An 18,658-nucleotide genomic window follows, 5' to 3' on the forward strand; every position below is an offset into this window, starting at 1 on the left:
ACTTAAACTCCTAAACAAGAAAATGGATTTTCCATTTCCTCTATTAAACTCCCAAACAAGGGAAAAAAACAATACTCTAAAATTATTATTTTCATTTCGTTCAATTCCCTCCTCCCAAACGGAAGCTTATTAAAGAAAAAAAGACAAGAAAACAAGAATTTTCATTTTTGAGAAAAAAGGCAAACAAGAAGTTTAATCCCTTGGATATTTAATTTCTTACACACTACATTTTTCAAACCATGTCTTATACATTAACTTATCAACTAGTTCTTATATGCTACCTTATCAACTAGTTCTTATATGCTACCTTATCAATTAGTTCATAATTGCATCGAACATCAAGAAGTTTTAAACCATGTCTAGACTGCAAACATTTCCATCAAGATCCAACAGCAAGTGATCTTTGACCTTATTGTTTTTTTCCTTTCTATTTTTTTTTTTATTTAATTTATTTAAGTTTTGACCCCAAGGCTGGAGGAAGAAGAGATTCAAACTACTTATTGTCTTTATTAATATAATAATAAAAGGGAAGGAACGCTAAATTTTACAACCCAAAAAAATAAGGTAACTATGGATTCCTTTATGGATTTCCAAGAGCCTTGAACTCAATGGCTTTACTTGTTCTCTTTTATGAGAAGAAAGGTTTAGATCCCTCTTCTCCCACTTGCGAAAATTGATAATAAAAAAATAAAATAAAAAGCCTTCAAAGCGAAAAATATGGAAGTATTATTTTGTCTAATGGTGGGTGATTAATCCAATGTAGGCATATTTGAAGTAAGAAGTACTGATGAATATATACATATATACATTACTATAAAGAACCTAGGTACCAGGCACATGTACTGATGAATATATATAAATTACTATTATAATTACAGATGCCTTTAACTTTTCAAATAGATTTACAGATGACTTTATCTTGGAGTCTCATAAAATTACTATTATATACAAAACCTCTTTATGAAAGTCACATTTGATTTACCCTCGAGAATAAAAAAATGTTACACGATTTCTCTCAAAATGCAAAGAACAAACTCTTCCACTTGTGCAACCAAGATAAAATAAAAAATAAAAAACACCTTTCAATTTTATAAATTTAACAATGTCACTACAGAAAACAAAGAATAAATAGATATAGCTGCGAAAGAGAACAGCCAAACTCATTAACTGCACTAATCAACCTCCATACCAGAATTGGCTTCATCTAAAATCTTTTGTAGTTCCTTCATTCTTTGCCTTGTCAATGCAACACAATCCTGAAACAACAGCAACTCTTCATCATCAGCATTCAGCTAATAACTTTCTTTGTATTTGCACAGGTCATTGTTAAAAGGGCATTGGCAAATATCTACTGATATATGCTCCTTGGAACAATTGTGCATAAATTGGATAAACCAGTATAAAAATGGTCTCCACTGAGTCTTTTCTCTTCTTTTTTTGGTAGGGGGGTGGGGGGTGATTAGTTCAGAATTTGATCAAGTATAATGCCATCATAACTTTTTTCCCAGCCATTTCAAAATTTTAATTCCTTTTCTACACAAAGGTCTAATAATTCAAAACTTCCAACAACGTATTGAGTCCTGGATTCCCATTTGATTCCACAAAAGGATGGAATCAAAGTCAACCAGTTTTTACAATTTAGTTTCAGATATATTATGATCATATTCCCCACAATCAAAAAGCATTCTGCTATAATTGTTATGGTTTAACTGAGTATATTGTAGAACCAAAGTTTGGAACATACTAAAATTGATCAACAAATTGGCACTTTTGATGGATCCTTTAAATGTGTCTTTAATGGTGAAATCTAACCTGGATAGCAGATGTATAGGCGAGAACTGGTCCACCTGGCTTGTAAAGAGAAACAAGTTGACTTGAAGAATCCAAAACCACAGTAACAACAGTTTCCATGATGGACTCTTCCTCTGCAGTGGGGTCTGCCAAGATATAATTCTTGTGAAGTACGCATGTTAGTGAGAAAGGAATGCTTTTCAGCGTCAGTTTCATCCTCTCTTTATTAACAGCATCCTTTTCCAGCTTTCCTCCATTTTCCTCAGACACAACAACTATTTTACCATCATCATTTAGGGAAACTGCAGGTATTTGTACTGCAAGGCATGGAAAATTTTATAACAAATAAGGTACTGCAGGTATAGTTAAATATTTTGAGTTAAATCTGCATTCATATGTATGCAAACATATGAATTGAAAAAATTTATGTAGTTATAAAAACTTGAAACTGAGAAACAAATCTTTAACAAACACCCAATCTATCACTAACTTGGATTACAAAAAATATTAATAAATAAATCTGATCCCACCCATAGTTTATGATATCAATAAAACAAATCAATTTTAGACCATCTAATTCTAGCAAAGCAATTAGACTATGATTTTTTTTTTTGGGGTAAGTTATTCATAAATCTAGTGAGTTCTAAACCCACAACCTCACCCCTTTTCTCTCCTTTTGATTAGTAAGTTACACGCATACCCAATGGGTTTTGAATTTGAACCCACAACCTTACCCTCCATGTTGTTCTTATAATGACATTTTTTTAACAACGTGGAACCTCACCAAGGCAGGGCCACCCACCCTGAGGAGTAATTCAGTGGAACTCCTAGTGAGAATCAAGCCCCAGATGTTTGGATTTATAGCTCATCCCAAGCTTCCAACCACTAGGTTTTGACTGGTAAAAATTTGTTCTTATCATGATAGTAGATACAATTTAAGTTGGAGCTCATTGGCTTGGACAATGAAAATATTTTTGGGAGATCATGTGACAGAAAATTCTCAAATTAAAATTGTCTAACACTATCCAAAAATTTCAACCACTAAATTGGTGGAGGTCCAATACATGGTTGGACTTGCGCCATACAATCAAGAAGCTTTCTACAGGGCTTGTACGATAAGATAAATAAAAGAACTGATGTGCATTTACCCAGTTTCTCCAAGTAAACCAAAAGGTAAAACACAACCAACAGAAACATTGTAAAACTTGCAACATACATTTGAACAGGGAAAAGAAGGCATAATCTCACATACATAACCAAGTATGATCAAGCTACATACATAGGGTAAGAACCAGAGTCATGCCTCTCTTCACCATCAATACATCAGGAAAGGTTAAGGAAACAGTATAATCGAGATTCAAATTTTTGGGGCGTGTTGAGTTGTGTGCAAGTATGATAAATTTTCTAGGCTTCTGTTAGGCCTGTTGCTAGCATCTAAATAGGTCACAGACAATACCAAATGACAGAAAAAATGTAAATCTTACAATGAGAAAATGCAGCAACAGCTGATAGTAAAGCAGCATCAAAGAGAGCACCATCAGCATCCAAACAGTATATGTCCTACAAGATATGACTTTGAGTCTTTCTTTATGATCCAATAGAGAAAAAGGACCATTATAATTAATAATTTGTCCAAAAGAAATTGCTGAAATTCAAGCAGATAAAATTACCAAGTATGCCATCCAAGCAGCTTTTCCATTGACCAAGGATAACTCTTTCAAGTTGATCATGCCAGAACTGCAACAGCACATATATAACTAGTCACTAACAGTAAAGTTAACACTTATGTTGAATAAGCTAAGAAAGTAACATTAATTACATGCCTTGAAATAGTGTCAGACAATTGTTTTGACACAACTGGTGCTATCTCAGCTGGCCTCCCAGGCCTAACAATTGGAGAACAAATTGGAGGCATGTGGAAATCAATAGCTGAAATGACAAAGATTTACACATTGACATCCCCATATATAAAATATATATATATATGAAAATATGCAGTTAATAGTCAACCTATGCAGCCTTGGTCTGGTGAGTCCATGGAAGGAGTCATTACTTCCATTTTAATAGCAGCCAACATTGTCTATCCAAAGGAACAATAATTTTTGAGTTATTAGATCACAAAGCCCAAAACAAAATGTAGAGAGAAAGTAAGAGAAAGGCACTAACAGTTGAACCAATCTTTGCCAATGCTGAACCCTCAGCAGATGCAACAGCTCCTTGATTTTTGTTTTTGGAAAGAAAAAAAAAGGATTGAGAAATTTCAGTTTTTTGAGTAAAAACAATGATACAGTAAAATCCCATATCACAGAAGCGATAACTAACCAAGGGCTATAGTTGTATCTCTAGCTCTTCCAAGCGGCCTACCATCTGGCCTTATAGATTCGGTGAGATGACGCTCGTAAAAACGAAGAGGGAAGAGGCGTCTGAATGCTTCAACATCCACTTCTGACGACAAATCTCCTGGTGCATCTGGCAAACCCATTCTCTCTTCTCTCTCTAATTACCTAAATGCTTAACTCAACTTTCAAAAGCCACAATAAAAATATGGCAGCCTTCTAGTACTATATACAAACACTAAAACAGTGCAATACATTTTTGCTTCCCAAAGTAGAATTTTGCCATTATTATTTTATTTTATTTTTTTCACTAAGGAGATAATGCAATTATAAAGCAACATTTTGGCGCTAACCAAAGACTAAATCATTTTGCCCTGCACTTAAATTCTAGGGAATTATAAAGAAAGTATTGAGATAAGAGTAAGCAGAGACGGACTTAGGATTTCAAGTTGGAGGCTGGAGATATTCAAATACGCTTCCATATAGTATTAAAAAACTATCCAGACAAATATACAAAAATCATTATTTTTTAATATATTAAGATATAATCATTTACCAACAAACAGTCAAACACTACACTAATATATTCTATAATCTCTACAAACTCTGAGTCTCGCGTGGCAGCGTTGGTGTGGCCGTTTGGATCTGCGAGATTGGTCTCGCATGATGGCGGCGAGATGGGTCTCTCTCGCCTCTCACTTTGAGATTTACATGGGCTCCTCCGCTCTTGGGCTGGCCGGCTGGGATGGTTCATGAACTTTGGAGGGGGGCCAGAGCTACAAAGGAAGGGGGCCCAAATCTTCCTCAGCCCATTTTAAATAAAAGCGCTATTTACCACTAACGAGAGAAAACGGCGCGTTTAAGAGGGAATTTAAACGGTGCGTTTCATTACCATCATAAAATGATTCATAATTGGCGAGTTCTTTGTAAATTGTAAACTCTGGTAGTGAATGATTGAGTGAGAGGGCTCTGTTTGTTTGTGTGCATCGAATTTTCTCGACCAAAACTTTCCGGGAAAATTTCTCGCAAGCGCGATTCTCTTCTGTCATAGTAATAAGAACCTAATGGCAGAGCCAATAGCAGGCAAGGAAGACGAAGATGAAGAAGAAGAAGAAGAGCGTGAAATGATGGAGGAAGTCGAAGAAGAGAGTGTGCGAAAAGAGACGGAGGGGATGGCCGAGAGAATGAGGAGGAAGGAGAAGAGGAAGGCGAAGAAGAAGATGAAGAGGAAGCAGGTGAGGAAGGAAATGGCGGAGAAGGAGCGAGAGGAAGAGGAAGCGAGGCTGAACGATCCGGAGGAGCAGAGGAAGCTGAGGATGATGGAGGAGGAGGAAAAGGAGAGGATGGAGAGGGATAGGAAGGAGTTCGAGGAGCGAGAGAAGGCGTGGATCGAAGCCATGGAGAGGAAGAAGAAGAAGGAGGAGGAAGAGGAAGAAGAGGAGGAGCGAAGAAAGAAGGCTCTTGAAGAAGATTCGAGAAGACAACAACAGGTTAGGTTTGTTTTTCTATTTGATCATTGTTTCAGTTTGGATGCTGAGAAAGTGTGGGAAAATAAAAGAAAAGAAAGGAAAATGCGTTTATTTTTGTTGTATTATTCTGTGTTTTTAAGTTTGCGGTTCTGTTTGTATGATGAGAAAGCATGTAGAATAAATGTTGAGTTTGTTTGCGGTTTCGTTTGGCTGCTGAGGAAGTGTGGGAAAAAGAAAGAAAATAGGCTTATAAAAATTTGGCTGTTCTTACTTGTTGTTTTGTTCTATTTTTAAGTTTGTGATTCTGTTTGAATGATGAGAAAAGTATGCGGAATAAAAGAAGCTAGTTTTGAAACCACTTCAATTGCTATCTTGTAGCTTAGGGAAGAAGTGTGGGATGTGAAAGAAAAGAGGTTACGGTTGCTTTGATCTCATTTATAGTTTGTTTGAATGGAAGAATTTGAAGAAAAGGATTTGTATTTCAATTTTTAGTTTAAATGACTTGAATAGAAAATCGATACAGATTTTTTTTCTTTCTATTTGATGAAATTCATGTATGGATTTGAGCCTTATTAATATGTAGATTTGAAACGATTAGGTGTAGATGATTTTGTTAGAGCAAAATTCCTCAGAGCTCAAATCAAGGGAATTTGAAACCCTCAAATCTAAATGCAAACTTGGGAATTTGACTTAGAGATGCGTAGATGATGCTTAGTATATTTTTGGTTGTTGCTAATTGTTTTTTGGTTTTCGTGAGTCAAGTATATCGTAAACTTGTAGTCTTTATACATGGTTATCTTAAGGATACGTGGATTTGATTAATTTTTAAAATGAAGGGTTTCATCAGGGACAAAGAATAGCCATCATTTTTGTGAATACGTTTTTTTCAAAAGCGAGAATTGATGTTTAAGAATGCTATTATGGCAGCAACTCATAATGGTTTTCTTGTAATTTAGGAGGAGATTCTTTTTGTATATCAGAAATGATTTTTCTAAATTGCTCTGCATAATATGGCAGGCTGAAAATGAAAATGAGCTCAATGAGGATGACGATTGGGAATACGTAGAAGGGCCTGCTGAGATTATCTGGAAAGGAAACGAGATCATTGTCAAGAAGAAAAGGGTCAAGGTTCCAAAGAAGGATGCCAACCAACAAAGAATAGACGTATGCTATGTCAATCATCAACTAAATTTAGATTAATTGTCTTTGTGGTGTGTATTATGTTTTGGATGTGAAGATTCATAGAGGTTATCATTTACTCTGCAGAATGCTGATAGGCCTACGTCAAATCCTCTTCCTCCACAGTCTGAAGCATTTGCTGATTATAAGAATGCACCCAAATTATCAGCAGAACAGATCATTGAAAATGTTACTCAACAAGTTCCAAATTTTGGAACTGAACAGGTTAGTCAGATGCGTCCTCTCTCTCTCTCTCTCTCTCTCTCTCTCTCTCTCTCATGATTACTTTAAATATGTCTGTCTTGTACGTGTGCATAGTCTTTAATCTTTAAGCTGTGTACTTGTATATTTGGCAGGATAAAGCTCATTGTCCTTTCCATTTAAAAACTGGAGCTTGTCGTTTTGGTCAGCGTTGCAGCAGAGTTCATTTTTACCCTGATAAATCATGCACACTGCTTATCAGGAATATGTACAATGGTCCTGGCCTTGCTTGGGAGCAAGACGAGGGGCTTGAGGTCTGTAAACGCTGCCTTCATGTGATTCTTGTATCCTGATAATAACTCTAAAGCTTCTACACTGTCATTGAACAGTGTGGCGTAACTAAAGATGGGATCATCAAAAATAAAACTTTATTTATTTATTTTTGTTAGAATTACGTAGTTAAATTATTAAATTTACCATATCCCAATAGCGTAGGCTTAACCTGGCTTTGATACCAAGTTAAATTACCGATTGTCCCAAAAGCTTAAGTTATTGAGATATGATAAATTTAATAATTTAACCACATAATTCTAACCATTTTTAAATAAGTTGGGTTGATGCATCATGGTTGTGCAGATCTTTCTTTTGTTTCTACTATATATATTTTTCCTTTTGCTGGGTTCTTTTGTTGCTACTATAAGTGTCTCATATAAGCAGCACAGAATAATGTCAGGGATGGCGTTTGTCAATACTTGGCACATCTTAATTGGTGATTTATGTCTTGTGTATCCTTTTGTGAATTAGTGTTTTATCAACATCAGCATGTGGTTCACATCTTGCTAAACATATCAAACTGATTTTCAGCTACTGTTGCTGCTAAATCATGATGTGACAGTAAGCTCAGTGCAGAACTACATGCTGCTTCCTATACTTTCTTATGTAATATGTGCATAATATTTGCATTTTTTCCCCTGTAAATCCTAAATGCAGATGCTATTTTAGTCATAGGTCATGTTATGATTTGAAACTTTTATATTTGTGTTAGTCTTTCTGTGGTTGATTTTATATTATACGTAGATCTTAATTCAGTCCTTTTCATGTTTGGAATTATTGTTGCTGTTCTTTGACCTTAAATCAGAAATTCATCTCAAGATTCACTTCAATGAAGGTTCATGGTTTTGGCATTGGTTGGTTGGAGTAAAAGAAATTAGCAATTTTGTATCCTACTTGCTGCTCTCAAGGGTGGTTATCTTACAATGCCTTCCTTTTTTTTATTTTTAAACTAGTAATTGTTCATCTCCTAGATTATTACATTTTTTTTTTTCCCTTTTACCCTTTCATTTCTTTATTTCTTTCTTCTTTATTTTCTCCTTTGATCTTATATAAATGAAACCATTATTCCATCATTTGTGAACTTCAAAAAAAAAAATTTCCTTATTAAAAAATAGTTAATAAGGGAAGGGGTTTTTTTCTTTTCTTTTATAATTATGCTTCATTTATTTATATTCCATAAAACCGAGTTTGGTTTCATATTTGAGATTTTTTTGTTAGTAAATTTATTATAGTTATCTTACTCCATGAGTATTTTCCTTGACGACTAGTGGATTTTTTGGCTGGGAGTATTGGAGCTCTCTGCTGGTAATGGCCATTACCTTGCGAGGTTTGAGAATGCAGGCAACAAATACTTGTATGTGGATACATTTGGCATTTTCTTGTGTTAAAGATGAAGAGCGTATGCGTCACTTCTATCATGAAACAAAAAAATTATGTTTATTTTGTGTGTGTGTGTATTAAATAATGAGAAATGTAAATAGTTCATGGAAGCTTACATTGCATACCATGATTAATCCAATTACCAACTAAATGACTAATTAGCTTTAGTTATTTTGGTTTTTATGCATCACAAGTTTGATACAGAGTATAATGTTCTCATGAACTCTGCAAAATCTGTCATGCTATGCATTTGCATTAGGCATTAGGACTATCTAGGGTTATTATGCCAAAGTTTTTTGAGTTATTTAATATATTCTCAGGATTTACAATTTCTCATACCTCCTAATTTTAGTGGCTCTTTTGAGCGTCATAAGATATCCCTTTCTGTCCCTGTTGCCTGAAGGTCCTAACTCCTAACTAGTCGAGAGTCATCTGCCTCCTTGGGTTGAAGCATAACCTTCCAACTACTAAGTCTAGTTGCTAATGTGAAAAAATTAGCTATATCCTTCCTCCTCTTGTCTACATTTTTTGCATTGTTGCATATGCATGCCCCAGTTTAGGGGAAGTATCTTGTGTCAATTTTAAGTCCAATATGATAAGTTAGCTTTTATATGGACTTTTTTCTTATCATTATAATTGAGCCAATGCTGGTTTGCTATTTTTCTTTTACATGTGTGCTTAGACAGTCAGTGAGAGAGAGAGAGAGAGAGAGATGTTGTCTGGGCGCATGGACGTGCTTGCTTGTGTTTATGTCATTGATCTTCTTGTGTTTTTTAGTTTGCTAATTGACGGGTGAACTAGTTTGCAGCACAAATTTTGAATAGGTCCTAATTCTTGAACGTGCAGAGTACAAACTTTTTTTGACTACTGTAAATGTACATGCATCTTTTATCTAAAATGGCTTACTTATGAGAAATTTTGGTTTGAATTTTAGATTATTTATCTTACCACGTAAGTTTTTTTTTTCCCAAACTTTTAATTCATTATTGTCTTATCAAAAGGTGACCAAACTTCCTGATCACGGCCTAATTTTACACCAACTCAAATTGGGTAGTCTCCATAGCTGCCCGATTTTATATTATCAAAAAGTCGTGGATATTAGCCAAAGTTAAAACCATGAGCATGATTTTGTGGAGGCTGGCAGGCTTTTTCACATGGATCTTGAGAAATTGAGATACTAGGATCCATCATGTTGCTTATCATCTTATAAGTGCCTAATGTGTTTATATCTGATAAATTATGTTGGTTTGATTTGTTTCTTTTTATTTTTTTCCTTCTCAGCACACAGATGAAGAGGTGGAAGGTTGTTTTGAAGAATTTTATGAGGATGTGCATACAGAGTTTTTGAAGTTTGGGGAAATTGTAAATTTTAAGGTTGTTGGCTGCTGTCCATGCATTTTCTTTTAAGCCAAATATGTTAGTAACATGTTCTCACCTGATTGTGGGATGTTGTTTTTTGGATGGTTGAGGATTATTACAAATATGTGTCCATTGAACAACTTGTTGGTTGAGGATTTGTTGATTATTTATATTTATTAAATATGAATTGTTTATCTGGTGCTAAAACTGCACAAAGTTTGGATTTTTGTTTTATTTTGGTAGAGTTATATATATATATATATATATATATATATATATATATATATATATATATATATATATCTTTCTCTGAGATTAGAAAATATCCTGACAAGAAAATAAGCATCTGTTTTACTCATTTAGGATGGTTTAACTTAATGCCTATTCTAGATGTTAGAAAACTCCCGCCCCCCTTCTCTTTTCTCATGTAAACATTTTTTGTCCATGAAAATTTCAGATTTATTTTTACTAAACTCATGTATGCTACACTCTATCGAGATATGTATTAAAGCTTTCTGCTTCCTGGGAAATTTTTTATTTTATTTTATTTTTAATTGGTAAGATACACACTGACCCCATTGAACCCACAACCCCATCCTCCACCTCATTCTTATAAGGGGAGGAAGTGCTAGTAACTAGAGCTCATTGTCGGTTCCTAGAAAGTACAATGAAAAGGAAACTCTTCAAAAATCCTTTGCTTCTTAAGATTATTTGAACATGTCTAAGCAATTTTCTTTGGCTTCCCTTATTTTGCCTTTAAGGATGTTGAAAGGGAGAACACCCAAAGCATATTGTTGTGGAGCAACAATATGTGGCCTGGAACTTGACTTTCTTAAATCTTGTATCTATTTCCAATCTTAGAGTAACAAATGTCATGTCTTTGTCAGGTGTGCAAAAATGGTGCATTCCACTTGCGAGGAAATGTCTATGTACAATATAAGTCACTGGATTCAGCTGTTCTTGTTTATAATTCTATTAATGGTCGGTACTTTGCTGGCAAACAGGTATTGCATCTGCTTCAAATGTGAAGTCTCTTCAATATAAGTCAGTGTCTAAGATTATTTTAGCTAGTAGGCAGTGTATTTCTTGCACAAGCACTTGGCTCTATCCCCCAGCGTATTACCCTCTACCATATTTCATATTGTATACTTTTTTATTGTAGAAATTTGGTGTTTGATATGGTTTATCATTTAATTGAAATGTGCCGTGTCTTTGTTATATAACTACTTGTTTTTATGGATTTAGTAATGATAATTATGATTTTTATACTCCACAATCTGTATGCTCTTTTCTTCTCTCTCTCTCTCTCTCTCTCTCTGTACCTTTGACTATAAATACGATTTTCCTTTGATAGATGAGTGTCCTATGAAATTAAAACATCATTTTAATCTTGTTTTTGGAGTAGTCCCAATTCCACATGTAATTGAAATAAGATTTTTATCCCAGTTCCAGATGAGAATATCAATAATTTGTTGCTCCTTTGTCATATCCATAGTGGTCTTTTAACTGCCCGACTTTAATTCTTCACTCATTTTTTGACCTCAAACCCACACCTCATGAATCGGAGGTCACTAGTTTAAAATTTTGAATCTTGCCTTCCCTTCCCTTAGTGTCAAAATCTTCTTACCAAAAATAAATGATAAATTCAACATTAGTTTCTTGAGGGTGGTTTATTGATATTGGTATTTTTTTTGGGCAGATAAGTTGTGAATTTGTCAATGTTACCAGATGGAAAGTTGCCATTTGTGGGGAGTATATGAAGTCAAGGTTCAAGGTACAACCAGCCCATCACCTTTATTTTTATCTGAGGCAGTTGCATTCTCTTTGTTGTCTTTTTTGGGTTTCCGTTATGCTTTTAATTTTGTACAGAAATTTTCCAAAATTTTGTTTTGAATAATCTAAGAACATCAATCTTGAGTCACTTTTCTATGTTAATTTTGAGTTCTGTCCTTTGTTCTTGTTAATGGCCTTTCTTGTTGCATCTTTACAGACATGTTCTCATGGTACTGCATGCAATTTTATCCACTGTTTCCGCAATCCTGGTGGAGACTATGAATGGGCTGATTTTGATAAACCACCCCCAAGATATTGGGTGAGAAAGATGGCTTCTTTATTTGGTTATTCTGATGAAGTGGGGTACCAGAAAGAGGTGGAGCAAGAAAATTTGGGGCAGCTGAGGCACTCTAGAAAGAGGTTAACTGATGTAGACAGGTGTGCATATACTTTTAGCAGTAGATGCAGCATGCAGTATCTAGTGTTTGTGAAATCTGGTATATTGAACTATGTTTTGCAATTCAATGTTTTAGTAATCCTAAACTTTTTCAATATAAACAGACCAGAGTAAGTGTTTTTTAATCTATTTTCATCAAAACCTTTCAATTGGGAGTGTTGATTTATTTTTTCAACATTCTCATTCCAAGATATCCCAACAAGCTGTCAAACAATTTTATAAATTTTGAAGGCATTTGTAAATCGTGTAATGTTCAAAATATGGCCAGACAATGTGCACAACAATGTATCAATATGCAAGAAGGAAATAAAATTGGTTGGTAAAAAATAGTAGTCAATTGTAATGTTGCTCTATAAAAAACTCTTTCTAATATTCAATTTAATGTGCTAAATTTTCCTGTTGACTGGAGTAGCAGTTTCTTAATTTGGCCATTGCGTGCAAAATCTTTTTTGGCGTTATTTAAGACAGAGTCCAAGTTTGTTGGCTTTTGTTTTTTTTAACGAATGTTGGAGAATTCTGGCTTTAGGTGTTAATGCTTGTTAATGGTACCTAGTTAATTGTACAAAATTTTACTAATTTCATGTTCTGTTTCATCCGACTCTTATATATTTTATGCATTTTAAATTGGTCTACCCCTTTCTGTTTCTTCTATATGATTGAATGTTATTCTATAGTTCCTTGAATTTCCATGGCAGGTATTACTCAAGATCTAAATCCAAAGAGATTGACTACTTGAATGGTGGTGGTTCTAGTAGAAGAAATGACAACAAAAATGATATTCAAAAGAGCACACAACGGAGGGGGCGCACGAGTAACAACAGAAAGCAAATGGAAGTTCTTGATAAGGATATGCGTGGAGAGAATATGAACTTTAAAGGCAGTTATTATAGGAAGAGTAGAAGTCATGATACTGATTCTGATGGTGAATGGTCTGACAGGTACAAAGATAGGTACTATGGTAGTGCAAGGAAAAGCTCAAGACACCAGAACAGAGATGTCAATCATAGAACACATGAAGTTAAATCTGAGGGGGGCTATTCAGATAGGAGTGAAGATAGAGAAACTCATGACGGTCATGCTAGGAAAAGCTCAAGACACAGCAGAAATGCTAAATTTGTGGATGATTGTGAAGGCCAAGAAAAATTTGGTGGCAATTGGTCAGATAGAGATGGAGACCAGGAAACACATGATGCTTACATGACCAAAAGTTCAAGACACAGGAGAAAAGTGGGACATCCAGATGATCATATGGACAGCAAGAACAGAACTCATGATACTGATGAAGAGTGGTCAGATGGGGAGAGAGACAGAGACAGGCACCATAGAAAAAGGAGTGAAAGCTCAAGACACCTGAGGAAAGTGGGACATTCAGATGATCATAAGGATAGCAAGAACAGAAGTCATGATCCTGAAGGAGAGTGGTCAGATAGGGACACCAATCGAGATAGACACCATCATAAAAAGAGGAAAAGCTCAAGACGTGACCACGATCGTGGGGGTAGCAAAAACAGGGCTGATGATACTAATCTTAGCTCTGATTGGTTGGACAGTGATGGAGAAAAACACAAGAGTCAAACTAGGAAACATGCGAGACACAGGAATGAAGCGTCAGATTACTCAGATCATGAAGGGGAACCAGCAAAAAAATTGAAAGATAAATATTACAGTAGGGAATCCAGCATAGAAAAATCTGGTCTGGAAAGAGGCTCTATGCATAGTCACAAAAGATGGGATAGCATAAATGAGAATTTGGAATCAGATGGGAGTCGTGAGTCCAACAGTTCAGATCAGTATGTCCAGAGACACAAATCACATGACCTTGAGTCAAGCTACAACTCTGATAAATATATCGACAAGCAGGACCGTTGGGAACCTGATTAAGTTAGAATTACCAGAAACTTGTAAGATAGATCACAATTGCTGAGAGTTACTAATTTGGCACACTGGGTCAATATGATAGAAGGGATGAATTTTGATAAACATGATGTCCAGATAAATCACATTTAGCTTTAGTTCTTGAGTTTGCATATAATCTTTCCTGCCTCTACTGTTGACAATTAGGATCTAGATTCAGCATTAGGTTGATAGTCTTAGGTTTTAATGTTGCATATAATTTTCATGTGAGATTGCAGTCTCTGTTTCTTAAATCTTCAAATATTCAGAGACTGATTATGGTGCTTATTTTGAGAACTCCGAAGTTGACTGTCTCCATCTAAAATGAAAAGCATCTTCTGTTTGGGTATCTATTTCTATCTCTTGTTTGGGACACACGGCTGAAGAATCTTGGAAGAGCAAAAATCATAACAAAAATTCTAAGACCAATCAATAATCCACAATTTTTGTCACAACTGTCCATGTGGTAGACTATGAGTGGTAGAGAAAAAGTGTTGGGTCGAAGTGAAAGTGACATATAAATCAATCACAATCTGTCACATAGAATAGTTGTGGCAAAAGTTTATGCAGTGCTAGATTTACTCAAATCATAATGGTGTGGTCCTTCATCGTCTTTAATAGCCCTCTTACAATTCCAGTAGCATTGATTTCTCTTGGCGGTGAAGGATGACATGAAGCACTTTTTATGCAAAAGACATGCATACTTATTCAAATTAACACAACTATTTATATCATCTTTCAAAATGTATAGGGTTTGCCTTTGATTTGATAAGCTTAGGTATTCTTACTGACATTTGCAAGCTAGCACTATCAAGGTGTTATTGAAGAGACTGAGTGGAATGTTTAGGAAAACATCTTGGTATATGAAGACTGATAGTAGGTTTTGTATAAGATAATTAGTGAGAAAATTGCATTTAGCCTTTATTTATTTATTCATCATTTTCTTTTGGTATAATTTTTGGAGTAAGTGATCATTTATCACTACAACGATTTGACAATTAGCACTATACATGCATCTTTACTCTTTGTACTTGAAAATGTACAAACCAAGATTCGTTTTCCAAACAGTAATAATAATAACATTTAAAGTAAACTAGGAATTCTTTTTATATAAATTTCTATGGAAAAAAAAAACCATAAATTGTCACCTACATTATGGATTCTTTCAGCTGCTCTTTAGAATAAATAAATAAAAACTAATTACAAACCTTTTAACAAATAAAATTTTGCTATTGACAAATTTCATATGCCAATTGCTAAATACACACGGTTTTAGCCTAATTAACTGGTCATTCTACAAAACACACTTTTTTTTTTCTTTTTTATATATGTATACCATACTTACCTAATCTTAACCGTTCATTTATTATTATAAAACATAAATATAGTACATTAAAGAAAAGAAGGGTGTGCAGCAATTAAGATTTGATTGTTTTCATACATTACAAAAAACAAATCCAAGAACTCCAAATGATTGTACAAGAGATGATGCAAGACAATATTGAGCACCCTAATAAATAACTGAGCCTGCTACAGAATCATGTGACCACGGTCGACTAAATTCCTCTAGTCCTGTATTTAGTTGTAGAGCAGAGAGGTGAACAAAACTACACTCAGAAGTCAGAATCTTACAACCTTTGGGGTTGGAATTGTATTGTTGTAGTTGTAGGTCCTTGTCTTCTCTTCAAAGGGCCTTCACTGAAATTTTCTCCTGCTGTGAACTCATAATGATCAGATCAAACTATAACAGTTCACATCAGAAAGCAATTAGAGCCAGTTTCAATTAAAGAAGTAAAATTAAGAGTAAAGACTCCGGTGACAACTGACTGGACTAGCTATAAAGAACAAATTGAACCATGCTTCTAAGGTGTAGATGACAGACCACCTCTTAATCTCTTATGGGTCTCTTTTGCTTAAGCTTCACCTTCACATTAATACCATTATCAATGATAGATTGAAGCACAATCTGAAGTTTCCCTTCCAATCTGTCCCCCTTCCTTGGAGTGTAAACCACATCATGAATATCATCAGCCAATGCTCTCTGAGCCAGAACCGCTCCTACAGCACCACAAGCAGTCACATTCCTAGTTGAAGCCAGGTCAAACTTCATGTCTTTAGAAATGGAATGTGCCACAGCTACAACCTTACTTGTAACCCTGTGAACAACACAGGCACGAACAGAAGCCTTGGATATGTAAATGTCCAAGCAAAAAGGTTCGTGGTAAGGACCCGTAAGCTGATTATAAGTCAGAGTCCTTAGCTTCTTCTTACCAACACAAGCATTATCCATTTCATCAAGTGGAGACTTAACAAACTTGTTGCTTACTACCTTAGGAAGTTTTTCAACTCTTGGAGCCATGTTACCACTTGGAATTTCCTTTTTCTCTGCCTTTTTGCATTCCTTTCGACCATTCTCTCGATTTGAAGATTTCCTCCCGTGGAAATCAAGATTGTACTCCTCAAATTCCTTGGAATCCCGGTCAAGTTTATAAAACAGATTGCCGCGAATTCTCATATTATCAATGTCATCGAAGTCCTGATCACACTCAACAACTTCAGAAAAAGAATCAACTGGTTCATCACCCACTGAAGAACTACCATCTACTACTCCTCGCCAAGCTTGTGCTAAACCCGATGAAACTTTCCATGTATCATGATCCACAAGCTCGATATCATAACTACCCGAATGAGCTTTATCATCAGTAAACAATGGAGAGAGATGAAGACTACTAGAATAACTAAAAGAAGGTACTGAAGGTGTTGTTATGTCTGTCTCTTTATCAAGAATTGTTGTGGAGCAAAATCGACACACCCTCAAAGGAAAATGAGAATTCACAACTGATGAGAAGGTGAGACTTCGCCTCATCAAAAAATTAAATGTCATGGTTACCGCTATTTATGATATAGTGGACTAAGGATGTTTACCAAGTTACCAATTTCAAAGAAGCAAAGCATCGAACAGGTGGTGGGCAAGAACTGATGATTTAAAACTTACAAAAATTAAAAACATTTTGTAAATTAAAAAAGTTTATTTTCATTTTTGCCTCACTTCCCTTTATTTTTCTCACCAACCAAACAATGGCACTAAATCCCGATCTCACAGCTTTCAATTCACAGTGTCAGAAAACCCTAATTGTACGAAAGATTATCGAACACTGAACAAAATTTACAAAATTCGAACCGCAGAGAAATCCTACGCAAACAACAATAGCCAAAAAAAACGAACCGTAGAGAGCGAGAGAGAGAGAGCGAGAGAGATTGAATGATTCTCGTATGGTTCGTACAATTAAAATATCGAGCGCCGAGAGAATCGGATCAAGAAAAACGAGTGGAAATGGAATGGGGATCGAAAAGGTCGTGTTTGGTTGAAAGCCGACAAGACACTCTTTTCTTTTGCCTCTTTTTTTTTTCTCTCTCTCTCTACTAGCTGACTTGAACGGTAGTAAACTAGTAATAATAAAAGGTAAAAGTAAACTGAGAATTTTTAATATAAAATTCTATGGGGGAAAAAAGACCATAAATTTAACAAGTCACCGCCTACATTATGAAATTCTTTCAGCTGCTTGCAAATAAAACTGTTATTGATAGATTTCATATGCCCATTGCTGAATACACATAGTTGGCTTTTGCCTAATTAACCAAAATACACCTTTTTTTTTTCTTTTTTATATATATGTATACCATACTTACCTAATCTTAACCCATTCACCCCCTCAAAAAAAAAAAAAAAAATCTTAACCCATTCATTTATTATTATAATATGTAGATATAGTACATTTAAAAATAAAAATAAAAGAAGAAGGGTGTGTAGCATAGAATTCTACCCAACTAATAGTCGTGATAATTGGCATGCTTAATGCTATGTCAGTGAACTTCTCGGATGTGAAAACAAGGGCAGAAGCATCGGATTAGATGAATGCCAAAGCTAACAAGACATCCAAAAAAGCCTGCTGTTCTCTCTCTCCTTGGTGTTTGCACAACAGGCATGCCAAAGACAGGATTTGGCACCATGTATTGCTGATAAGATGAGTAGTTGCTCTCAGTAGCAGCTGGCACTGGCACTGGCACTGTTGGTTGATACAATGGAGTAGTCGTTGTTTCCAAGACAATCTCTTCTTGTGGGGGTAATTGGAATTGGAATTGACTTGGCTGGTGGACCAAAGGTGCTGATGGAATGGCATGATGGTGTTGGGTGGTCTGCTCAGGTTCAAGCCATGGTGGTAAGGGTGGAGCTGAGGGCTGAGTTGATGAGTAGCATGATGAGTACTGACAACAATGACATGGTCGGGGAGGGTAAGGGTAGTAGGGCTCTTGCTCTTGGGTCTTCTTTTTTCTCTTCTTTCTTGACCAGAATTTGAGCTTCTTCACGGCCTTCAGCATTTTCATGTGGCTGGCGAAGTTGCAAAACACTCTCTTTAGGTTTGGAAATTGGGCGAGAGCTGAAGATGAAATTGTTGATGAGTTCATAGATGCATATATGCACTCTT

At 35.4% G+C, this 18,658-nt stretch overlaps 3 protein-coding genes across 4 annotated transcripts; 1 reads left to right on the plus strand and 2 right to left on the minus strand.

Annotated features, from left to right (window-relative positions):
- Window positions 1-889: 889 nt before the first annotated feature.
- On the minus strand, window positions 890-4,394 carry LOC142605801 (uncharacterized). Its single transcript, XM_075777238.1, has 8 exons — window positions 4,114-4,394; window positions 3,958-4,007; window positions 3,802-3,871; window positions 3,615-3,720; window positions 3,462-3,528; window positions 3,276-3,351; window positions 1,813-2,108; window positions 890-1,256 (listed from the first exon to the last, which is right to left on the minus strand). Exons 1-8 carry the CDS (start codon window positions 4,271-4,273, stop codon window positions 1,173-1,175), a joined length of 909 nt encoding a protein of 302 aa, XP_075633353.1. The 5' UTR covers window positions 4,274-4,394; the 3' UTR covers window positions 890-1,172.
- Window positions 4,395-5,047: 653 nt separating this feature from the next.
- On the plus strand, window positions 5,048-14,524 carry LOC142620223 (uncharacterized). Of its 2 annotated transcripts, none has more exons than XM_075793625.1 (9): window positions 5,048-5,617; window positions 6,614-6,760; window positions 6,863-7,000; window positions 7,132-7,290; window positions 9,971-10,063; window positions 10,936-11,052; window positions 11,748-11,822; window positions 12,039-12,259; window positions 12,953-14,524. In XM_075793625.1, exons 1-9 carry the CDS (start codon window positions 5,192-5,194, stop codon window positions 14,157-14,159), a joined length of 2,583 nt encoding a protein of 860 aa, XP_075649740.1. In that variant the 5' UTR covers window positions 5,048-5,191; the 3' UTR covers window positions 14,160-14,524. The 2 variants fall into 2 exon arrangements, with proteins under 2 accessions (XP_075649740.1, XP_075649743.1); XM_075793628.1 differs by having other exon boundaries at window positions 5,049-5,617; window positions 12,974-14,524.
- A 984-nt stretch (window positions 14,525-15,508) lies between these two features.
- LOC142633102 (uncharacterized) lies at window positions 15,509-18,036 on the minus strand. The gene is made up of 2 exons (XM_075807378.1): window positions 16,057-18,036; window positions 15,509-15,885 (listed from the first exon to the last, which is right to left on the minus strand). The coding sequence occupies exon 1, from the start codon at window positions 17,053-17,055 to the stop codon at window positions 16,060-16,062; it is 996 nt and encodes a 331-aa protein (XP_075663493.1). The 5' UTR covers window positions 17,056-18,036; the 3' UTR covers window positions 15,509-15,885; window positions 16,057-16,059.
- Between the last annotated feature and the right edge of the window lie 622 nt (window positions 18,037-18,658).

This window comes from Castanea sativa, chromosome 1, assembly GCF_040712315.1.
Source record: "Castanea sativa cultivar Marrone di Chiusa Pesio chromosome 1, ASM4071231v1".
Classification (NCBI taxonomy): domain Eukaryota; kingdom Viridiplantae; phylum Streptophyta; class Magnoliopsida; order Fagales; family Fagaceae; genus Castanea; species Castanea sativa.